Source organism: Carya illinoinensis, chromosome 2 (assembly GCF_018687715.1).
Source record: "Carya illinoinensis cultivar Pawnee chromosome 2, C.illinoinensisPawnee_v1, whole genome shotgun sequence".
Lineage (NCBI taxonomy): Eukaryota > Viridiplantae > Streptophyta > Magnoliopsida > Fagales > Juglandaceae > Carya > Carya illinoinensis.
Genome location: NC_056753.1, coordinates 21,263,236 through 21,274,075, shown reverse-complemented (window position 1 = coordinate 21,274,075; position 10,840 = coordinate 21,263,236). Strand labels below are relative to the sequence as shown.

The 10,840-nt window shown below is 37.9% G+C and overlaps 1 protein-coding gene across 5 annotated transcripts; it reads right to left on the bottom strand.

Annotated features, from left to right (window-relative positions):
* Window positions 1-4,501: 4,501 nt before the first annotated feature.
* On the bottom strand, window positions 4,502-7,723 carry LOC122300317 (alpha-amylase-like). Of its 5 annotated transcripts, none has more exons than XM_043110873.1 (5): window positions 7,139-7,723; window positions 6,431-6,585; window positions 6,205-6,334; window positions 4,975-5,780; window positions 4,502-4,854 (listed from the first exon to the last, which is right to left on the bottom strand). In XM_043110873.1, the coding sequence occupies exons 2-5, from the start codon at window positions 6,512-6,514 to the stop codon at window positions 4,546-4,548; spliced, it is 1,329 nt and encodes a 442-aa protein (XP_042966807.1). In that variant the 5' UTR covers window positions 6,515-6,585; window positions 7,139-7,723; the 3' UTR covers window positions 4,502-4,545. The 5 variants fall into 5 exon arrangements, with proteins under 5 accessions (XP_042966807.1, XP_042966809.1, XP_042966808.1 ...); XM_043110875.1 differs by having other exon boundaries at window positions 6,431-6,563; XM_043110874.1 differs by lacking the exon at window positions 7,139-7,723 and adding an exon at window positions 6,768-7,055 and having other exon boundaries at window positions 6,431-6,563.
* Window positions 7,724-10,840: the final 3,117 nt, after the last annotated feature.

Here is a 10,840-nt window from a genome sequence, read left to right as displayed (position 1 = left end):
AGAATTGGTTCTAATAGTGATGTCCACTTTAAGCAAATCAATATAGATAATAAAATGAGACAGCATACGTACACATCTTAAATTGGAAGAGCAAAAGGATATTTAAACCACCTACATATTTTAAAACGTGAAACAAACATACAAGCTCTTAAAGTTTTTTTTTTTTTTTTTTTTTTTTTTTTTTTTTTTTTTTATTTTATTTTATTTATCAAAAAAAAAAAAGTTTTTTTTTTTAATCGGTAAACAATTTTTTATTGATTAAAAAAAATAGAGCTCTTCAAAATAATGTAGAGAATTACCAACTATTCCAAAAACTGCTCAGATCATTACTAATCAAAATAAGGAAGCAGAAATTACAGTTTACTCGAACCTCTTCATTAATTTTGTGATAAGCAATAAGATTTTCCTTGTAAGTGCAAAAGGAAAATCCAAATACCATGAGATGTGTAAAAGAAAGTTGCCTAGCTAGAAATAGAAAAAGAAAAAGATACAAGAAAATCGTGGAAACTAAGCCCATTAAAACCTATGGAAGCTGTCCAAGGAGGAGAGTGTTGAGAAAGAAAGTATTCAACTCCTCCATCATGTATTCACAGTCCTCAAAATGTTTTCATTCTTTTCTCACCAATTACCCCAACTAATGCATGTAGGAACCATTTTCCACACAACTGAAATTTGTTGGCTACCACCTAATCCTCTTAAAGGGTGAAAAAGATCCACTATGCCTCTTCGTTAATATCAGGGGAACAGTTCAGAAATTGATTGCGTGCAGACAGTTTTCTTTTTCAATATATTCCCGTTCAAAAGAATGACACAGGCCTTCTCTACAATGTTTCTAGTATGTTGTCAAACAATGATCCTACAGGACCATACACTACATCTACATTCAGAAGGTCAGTAATATACACTATGCAAGCTTAATCAAGGGAAAGATATCATCTCATACAAAGGAAATCATTTGGAAGAGGAACAATTGTAAACATGTTGAAGATATTATCACAAAGAAGCAGGATAAATTAATTTCACAGATAAAAAATTTTAGACAACTTACCTTTGCTGTTACATTCGGATTTCCATCTCTATCACCTCCCATCCAAGACCCAAACTTAATTGGTGTGCAAGTTAACGAAAGAGGCCTTCCAGTATGCTGTGAGGGAAAAAGTAAGAGTAAGAAAGAAAATCTATCAGAAAAAGGGATAACAAAAACAATAGCTACTAAACATGCAAACACCGATTGAAGACAAACCTTCTTTAAGGCATTGCTGAGACGGCGTTAGCAATGTGGTACAGCTTTCCAAAGGGACTGCTCCACAATGTTCAAGCCTAAGATAATAAAATGAGCAGGTGCAGCTAAGTTTATGGGATTTTACAGAGAAACAGAACATGTGGTATGTAACAATTCTTAGCTTCCTGTAGCATACTGGCCCTGGCTTCTTCAGTAGGCGTAGGTTTGTAGCACTTAAGCTCGTCTGTCTGCCAGATTGAAGTTATTTCTCTCACCTACAAAAACAAGACTGAATCTATTACTCACATGCCGTATCAAAGTTTTGTCTCTTACCTACAAAAGCCGTATACAATCTGAGAATCAAATAAATGCAAGAATTCCACAATTTTTCTCCACATTATCTTATAGATACAAGTGGTACCCCCACCCACCACACACTGACACACTTGGAAAAGAACTTTAGGAGGGATGTTATGCCATTAGGAAAACAGTACCAGATCTTTGATCAGCATTTCTCGATCTTCATGTAGTCTAAGAGATGCTAAAAGGAAAGGCAACGTTAGAATAAGAGAAAATTCAAAACAATATTAAGATATAATATTTCAATGTGCTTATGTTGTAATGTGTGCCGATTAATTTGTGTGGGATGTACTTTAAGAACAAATTCAACCTCCTACAGAACAATCATTCCAACATCAAGAACAATAAATGGACAATAAAAAAAGATAAAATCTAATCTTGCCATAACAGAAGCTCTATTCTAACAATTTTGCCTAGCTGAGGTTAGTGGAGTAATGCAGTTTCTAGACTCCCAAATGACATTTTTTTTTCTTGCCAAAGGAAAAGAAAATAAACATGTTGTAATTTTTAAGAGTTCATTCTTCTATAGTGTTGCTTATCAAGACAAAGTAATCAAGAAAAAAAAAAAAGAGAGAAGTAGAAGCCTAAGAACCAAATAAGAGACCTGATTGAAACTGTATCATGAAGCTCATCTGGGGAAACTCCACCGTGCACCAGCTGATTAAAAATGTTGTCACAAGATTTTGATAGAGGTGCCACACTTCGTACCTTACAAACCCTGCAGAAAGCAATATTTCTCTCGAAGATTTAATTTTAAAATCCTTTCAAATCCAAAGATCGAAAGTAGATCCTACCACTCTCTTTGAATTAACCTAAGAAATTCAACTTATCAAATTTTTTAGGAATCAAGACCAAAATGAAAAAACTCTCAGTAGCAATGCTTTAACCACTGGTGGAAAAAGTTAATAGGAAGGTAGCAGGGTGGAAATGGAAGCTGCTTTCATCTGGTGGTAAGCTTGTATTATTAAAACAGGTCTAATCTTCAATGCCTATCCATATACTCCTGAATATACACGCCAAAAAGGTTATTAATCAGCTTCATCAGGTTTTCTCAACCTTTTCCATTTCATACTCTCTGAAAGCACATGGAAAATTAGAGAAGGCAAAATAAACTTATGGTCAGAAAACTGGAGTTCTGAAGTATCTATATGATTCATTCAGAAGGGTTATTCAGCTGTACAACCTGCTCTATTGTAAAAAGATCTCATTGAAGGTTCCCGCTGGAATGTAACTTTATCGAACCAGCATGGAGGCAGTCGATTAGTGCAGGAAGTATCCAAATTCCCCATTTTTTTGAGATCAGGAGCAGATCAGAGTCTGGAAACACACAAAGGAAGGGAGTTTTACCATGAAATCTGCTTGGCAGGTATTGAAAAAGCATACCCAGATTTTTTGCTAGCCCAAGTAATTTGGAGTAATTTGATCTCTCTTAAGTATTTGTTTGGAGATTAGCATTTGATGCTATATCTATTGGTGCAATTATCAGAAGATGTGACATTCCATTAGTTTCAAAATGTCATTGCTGTAAATGGCAACTAATATTGAAAATATTGAGCGCTTATTTGCTGAAGGAGATTAAGCTTGTTGGTATGGGAGCATTTTACTGCAATCCTTGGTTTTTCAAATCTTTCATTACTATAGAAGGACAGGTTTTTGAGATGGTGATCAAGCTTCTATTTTGGTTTCCATAACTCCTGTTTTTACTTTACGGGGGACATATGGCTGGCTCGAAATGCAAAATGGTAAGGAACCTGTGGCTGCAGCAGTAGTTCAGAACCTGTGGCTGCAGCAGTAGTTCAGAAGATAAAACTTTGTGTAATTGAGTATAATGGCCTCATTAAGCCACCTCAGCAGCTTCGATTTCATGCTCAGATCTCTCTACAGGTTTTGGGTAGTAATCCTATTGAACTCTGGGTTAAGAGACCTTTACCAGTGACTTGGCAGCATCTCCCCCTTCTGGACATTTAGAGTTTAGCATTGATGGGTCTGCTCTTGGAAATCCTGGTATGGTAGGCTGTGATGTTGTGTTGAGGAATGCAGATAGAGAGCTTATGTTTGCATTCTCACTTTATTTGGGAAATGGAACTAACACACTGGCAGAGTTGATGGCATTGAAACAAGGTTTGTTGAATTGTTTACAGCTAGACTATTCGAATATTCTCTTTGAAACTGATTAGCTATTGTTGTTCAGTGGTTCCATAATTTCACTTCTCCACCATTGCGATATTTTCATATTTGGGAGGACATTCTTGGATTCCAGCAAGTGTTAGATTATTCTATATAGCATTCTTATCGAGAGGGTAATTTTGTGGCTGATCATCTTGCAAAGTTAGGAGCTTCGGCCATCTTGGCCTATTCATTGGCTAATCAGTTGCCATCTTTGGCACTGGGGGAATATAGGATGGATGTTATGAAAATGCCTCGAGTTAGTCACTTTTATCTGATGGCATGTTAGCATTTGTTCTTTTGGTTTGTAGATTTCAACTGCAATTAATACAGGGTATAGACATAGTTTTTTCAAGGCCTTGGTCTTGTTGGGATTTCTTGTATCCCCCAAAATTTACTTGTAAGAGGTATTTATCTGCCAAAAGTGAGGGTTATCAATAAAATAGGAGTATCACCCTTTTCTTTTTTAAAAAAACATTGCTTTAATTATATTCTCTCTATCTATCTCCCCCATTATGCTCTGCATTCCAGATGCATGCACTCAAGGAAAACCCAAAATCATGTAGAATGGAGCTTAATTGCGATTGTGCTGGCAATATGTTTTATTTCCCAACACGAGCATGCTCCTCACATATCAGGACTGCAGGAATACCCCATGTGCGCCTGTGCGCCAATGATCATGCTCCTCACATATGCTCCTCGCTAATGTCAGCCTCACACAAGTGACCAGAGATCTACTAATAAGGGCTTAGATTAAGCAGCTCAAGGGGGGCCAAACTTTATTCTACATTTAAGTACTAGTAACAGAGCATTATGGATTTATGATATTCATTAAGCACAAATACATTTCTATTCCCCTTTTTCTCCCACACACAGTAATCTTTGCCAGAGGTAGAAACTTGGAAGTTTGAGGGAATGAGGTTTCCAAGATCCATCTTTGGCCCAATCTTCATGATGATCTTGTCATCAATCCCAGCTACATATAAATCACCATCGGATGCTAGTATGCTCACAATGCTTCTAGTATTGATCCCATTCCTCAACCTAATTGTAGTCAATTTGCTTATTTCCTCCTTTAAACCCCAATCAAAGAAATGATCATAGAACTGCAAAGCATAAAACAATCACTTTTGGTCAACAAAGTTGGTATGATGGTATGATACCATTATTAATTATTAGCCATCTTCAGAACAAAAAATTATACGAATAAATAAGATGGAAATTACAATGGTTGGGGTGCCAGGATGAGTTAGAATGTAAACATATCCCTGCATGACTTTATCAGAGGGGAATGGCCACATATTTTGAGTAGACCCTGTGTCATGGTTGTCAATAAATGTCACAGCACTTTCTGGCTTTATTCCAATCAATCCTGGTGGCTTTCCGTTGGAGTCCTTTAACCTCCACAACTCCCCTTCCACAGCTGCTTGCAGAATTCCTTTGGTTGTGAAATCAAATGCAGTGACAGCCCCACCCGCAGACCTAACCCATTCAGCTAGAGCACCACGATGTGCATCCTGGTTGGGATTAGGTTTCCCATCATCTCCATAAGCAAGAGAATTCCAGTTTTCCCCTACTGCAAAATCTGGCTTGGTTTGTTCCATATAATTTTTTGTAATACTAGGGGCATAGCCCTTCACAAAATCAAATCGCCACCCATCATATCCAATCTCAGTCTTGAGCCAATTCATCCATTCTGACAACTCTTTCTGTACTAGTGGATTAAGATGATCAACGTCAGGTGCAGGGTCATAGCTCTCTCCACTGTCAAGATTCCCAGTACCATCTGAATAGGCTGTGTCATCCTTGCAAATGAAGGATGGACCCCAGTCAAGACGTGCATCTGGAGTCCCACCTTCAAAGATGCACCAAATTCCTCTGCCATCTCGCTTCTCAGCAGTTCTATGATTTATCACTATGTCAGCAACGGCTTTAATTCCCTTCTCATGTAGAGCCGCAATCAATACTTTCAGTTCATCCTTAGATCCATATTTTGAGGCATCAAGATCATATAGCCTTCCCGGCAAGTATCCTAGAATATAACGAGTTTACATTGAGCATCTCTTAGCTACTCTATTGTCAAAAAACCAAGCACAGGATCATATAGATGATAAAAATAAACATTTAATTTTTGGCTGTCTGTAGTTCAACCTCTTATTTATATGCACGTTGTTCTGGTTTGCATGTTACTTGAACAATTATACTTCCATGAGAATCAGATACAAGTCACAAAGCAGATTGGAAAACCTTCAAATGGGCCAACCCAAAAGAAATTAATCCAACCGGTAACCCAAATTCAGACCACATACTCAATTTTCTAGCTAGAAAAACAGATTGAGACAACTAAACATGACATCATTTGTAACAATATGTGATCAGATAAACCTGGGCCAAAAAAATAAGGCCAAACTGTGACCAGTTATGAAATGAACTTGGCAAGGAGAAATTGGAGATACCCTGGGAAGCAACAGATTGAGAGGGAGGAGGAAGCCAGACATGAGTGATTTCAGCGTTAGCCAAATCCTGAACAGAGTTCTTCAGTGAATTGTACCATCCTCCTTTATTACTCGATTCCCAATTGAACCCCTATCATAACATATGATTATAAACAATGATTACCATGCATGAATGCAGAAGGATAGAAGATACAGAAAGAGAAAGAAAGTGGGTTGTATGCCATGCCTGAAATAGCAAGGCCGGGGCTGCGAAGGAGTGACATAGAGAGATAAAGAGGCAGAGGAAGCAGAGGAAAGTCTTAAGCTTCATGTTGTTTCGTTGGAGTTGGAGGCCGTCTGGTTTGGAATTCCACCGGGTGCTGAAATTACACGTATGATGCTCTGGACGTCAAAGGAAGACATTAAAGAAACAAAGACGAAGAAAAATCAAGTAGATCATGGAAGAATGAGCAAATATTGGCAAAGAAAAACGAAGGAAGAGAATGCGAGACTATAAATTTTTTGACTTAGAATAGAGTGCAAGCAATTTTGTTCAAAACTCTCGCTTTTCTGGGCTTTCATACCTTACTCCTGTCTTTTCCTAAACTACATATCCACCGCGTCTTCGTCTTCTTTATTATGAGGACAGCCAGAATGTTTAACGTTTGTAAAGGATTATTAGAAAGTGAGACCAGGTGAAGAGGGTCAAAGTTTCACACGTATAAAGGGGTAAGAATTTACGGTACTACATACAAGTGTCTTGGCGGACCAATCTCCGCACGTCATGTCAAGACTTACTACCTGTTCCAGCGCCAATTAGACCAGCAACTTGAAACCATGCTAAGGTGCAGCATCTCGACAGAAACGAAACGCGTGTTGTCTAAATCAAATTGGCCCCGGCAAAATAGAGTGCCGCAAAAGAGAAAATAGACAGAGAGAAAAAACGTGAACTCACCGACTGCGCACTCTCAGTCTGCGACTCAACCCTCTCAGCTCTCCTCGCTCTCTGTTGCCAGTTCATCAGCCCCAGCCGCGTACTCCCAGTCGAAGCTCCTCACCGCTATTACATTCCGGAATTTCCCAATGCAAAGTAATCCGTGAATTCCATTTTGATTTTGCACTTTTCTTTCTTTTCGTTTGGATTTTGTCTGGGGTGTTTCATTTCGTAATCGATGAATTGGTTGGAATTGGTGTTGAAGAGCAGAAGAAGCAGAGGCATGCCACTTTGGTTCTCAAGTTGTTCTGGGTTTTAACAACTGGCTTTTGGGTTTCCAAGTAGTTCTAATTTGAGCAGACATTTCTTTGCGCATTTTCTTCTGTGGATTTTCGATACCGATCTGAGTTGTCGTGGGATGCTGATACCCTGACAAAGAATACAGGGACGCTATTTTAGGAAGAAATTTCTTGCAATATAGTTCGTATACTTAGCAAAATTCGCTATTTTAACCACTTTCTAACGTTTTTCATTGGGGAGGTGGAGATTCAGATTGAGAAACCAGAAAAGGATGTCAAGAACGGCGAGTATAGAAATGGGTACTTGGTAGCAACAGCTACGAGGGTGTTTGATTAAAACTCACGTTTTATTACACAGTACACGGAGATTGGTGCACAATCAGTCCCCCAACTTGCCTTCATTCATACTTTTCCAAAAATTTAATCCAATAGTTTATGTGAATCAAACCACAAGAATTCAATGATGAAAGCACTTTCAAATTTGGTGGCAATTGGCAAAAAAGATCATGCAATTTTAGTGTCAAGGTCTTCACATCATTTATTATATACGAAATACATTGAAGAATAATATTATTAAAGACTTTGACGATTTCTCATTTTTCTATTGAGAAATGATAGAAATCTATTTTTATAAAATTAAGATAAGTATTGTAATAATATTTATATTGTTATTTGCATTCCCTATTACTACTATTATTGATAATTTGCCTTGCAATATATATATATATATTATGTTGTCTCTTATTTGTGATTTGAGAGATAGGCTAAAGAATTAGTGAGAAATAGGCACAAGAGCTTTTATTATCATTTTGGAAAGCATCCACTCTTCATAGAGTAGATGCATTCACTTGCTCTCACATAGATTGGGGGGGGGGGGGGGGGGGGGGGGGGTCGGGGGGCTTAACACCGATGGTGGGTGCCCTCCATTTGGATACCTAGGGTGGATTGGTGCCACCACCGTCAGAGCACCCCCCGTTCAACACCACATTTTTTATAACAAAGTTTTCAATAAAAATCCAAACAAAAATTAAGAAATTTGCATATCAAAACAAACAAATTTGAATATTAGAAAAATATCATAAATCCAACAAAAAGCCAAAACAAACTCACAAAATTATTGATAAAATGAAACAAATAAACGAACCCAAATAATAATCATGCACATACCCACACCACAGTTTTGGATCACAGATCTTTATAGCCCATGGTCATCATAGTGGGTTGTTAAACATGCTAAGTCAACACTCATAGTCATAGTGGGTCTCTAACCCATAATAAAAATCATGGTATTGAGTTGTAGAAATCCACGGCCAAACTATGGTCTTGCCGTTGTAAACTGTGGCTTGACCATGATTACCCATGATAATGGAGATACCTGAGAAGCTAGTTTAAAAGTGGGGGAGAAGAAGGGAAATGTGGAGGATAAGAAAAAAGAGAGAGAAGAGGGATGATGGCCATTGAGACCTGAAAGTCTGAAAGGAATGAGGAAAAGAGAAGGAGGAGGGGAAGAAGAGAAATGGGGAGGGGGATGGACTCTTGAAAGGAGAGAAATGACAGTAAAAAGGTTGAGAGAGAAAAAAAGTGGTATTTATTGTTAGGATTTTATGTTTTTAATATATGATATTAGGATTTTATTTATCTATATATATATATTAATGGATGGTGGGCCCAAAGCCCAACCCTGCACTCACCCCTTGGACTTTCAAATGGGTGAATTAAAGCTCGTAGACATGTGGAATGCAAGCGGGAAGCAACCTTACTCTCCAACGCATACTAGGCCAATATGTTGGGTTTTGCACTTATTGATTTGCTCGTCTTAGTTCATCATCTTTTCATATCATATATCATCTCAACATCTCTTCATATCATTTATCATTCGATCATTTTTTCATATCAACATGATCTCATTACATCATCTTCATAACTATCACAATTCATTTCCTTACATCCCTGTATTCATCATCATCTTACCATTTATCATCTCATCATCTTTCTACACCATCATGATCTCATCACATCCTCATCTTCATGACTCATGATCCATCTCATTATATCCTCATCTTGATATCATCATGATCTCATTACATTATCATTGCATCATCTTTTCATATTATCATCATCATTAGTTTTAAGATCATCCTCATTAATTTAATTATTTTTTATCATTATTGATGATTTTTGTTGTTGTATATTATTATTTTTCTTAATTTATTTTTAATATTTGCAAGAGATTTTGTGATGACAAGTTGTTAAGAGATGAAGTTATGTCGAGATTATAAAATTACAAGTTTGATATATACCATTTATTGCTTTATCCAACAATGGATGCCTATTTTTATAAAATTAAGATAAGTATTGTAATAATATTTATATTGTTGTCTATTACTACTATTATTCATGGTTTACCTTGCAAACATCTCTTATATACATAAACTATGTTGTATCTTATTTGTGATTTGAGAGATAGGCAAACTAATTAGAGAGAAATAGGCACAAGAGCTTTTACTATCTTTTTGGAAAGCATCCGCTCTTCACTAGAGTAGTTACATTCACCTGCCTTGGGATGGACAGAGGGCTTAACTCTGACAATGGGTTCCCCCATCTGGATACTGGGGGCAGATTGGAGCCACTCGACCCGCAAGTTTCTACACTTCGTTTATGTTCCCCGGGGGGGGGGGGGGGGGGGGGGGGATGTTGAGTATGGCCTCCACCTTTTCTAAGTTGGCCTCAATTCCTTGCTCCGATACCATGAAACCTAAAAATTTCCCGTAGCCTACACGAAAGGCACACTTTATCGGGTTCAGCTTCATCTAGTATTGTATCAACACCATAAAGGCTTCACGAAGGTCTTCTTGCTTGATGGTTCTACTTTTGACGAGCATATTGTCTACATAGACCTCCATGTTTCTCCCAATCTGATTTTGAATATACGGTTGACCAACTGCTGGTAGGTGGCCCTTGCATTTTTCCACCCAAATGGCATGGATGAATAGCAAGCAGTATAAACCTCTATTGATGAACAACTTCTTCTCCTCGTCATCCGGGTTCACATAGATTTGGTTACTTGGAGTAGACGTCCATGAAGCTCAATGTACGATGACCCTTCGTGGAGTCAACGATCATGTCAATGCATGGAAGCGAGAAGCTGCCCTTAGGGCAAGCCTTATTCAAGTTGGTGAAGTCTACACACATCCTCCAGTTGACATTTTGCTTTTTTACTAACACTACATTAGATAGCCAGTTGCAGCGTTCTTCTCGGTGTTAAAGTTTCGGCATTTTTGTCTTACCCCATTAGCCTTGGGGTCCACACTCAAGTGGTGCTGCATGACCTCTAGATCAATTCTGGGCATGTCCTCATGACTCCAAGTGAAGACATCCCAGTGCTCCATGAGGAGATGCTACATGGCGCTCCTCATTTCAAGAG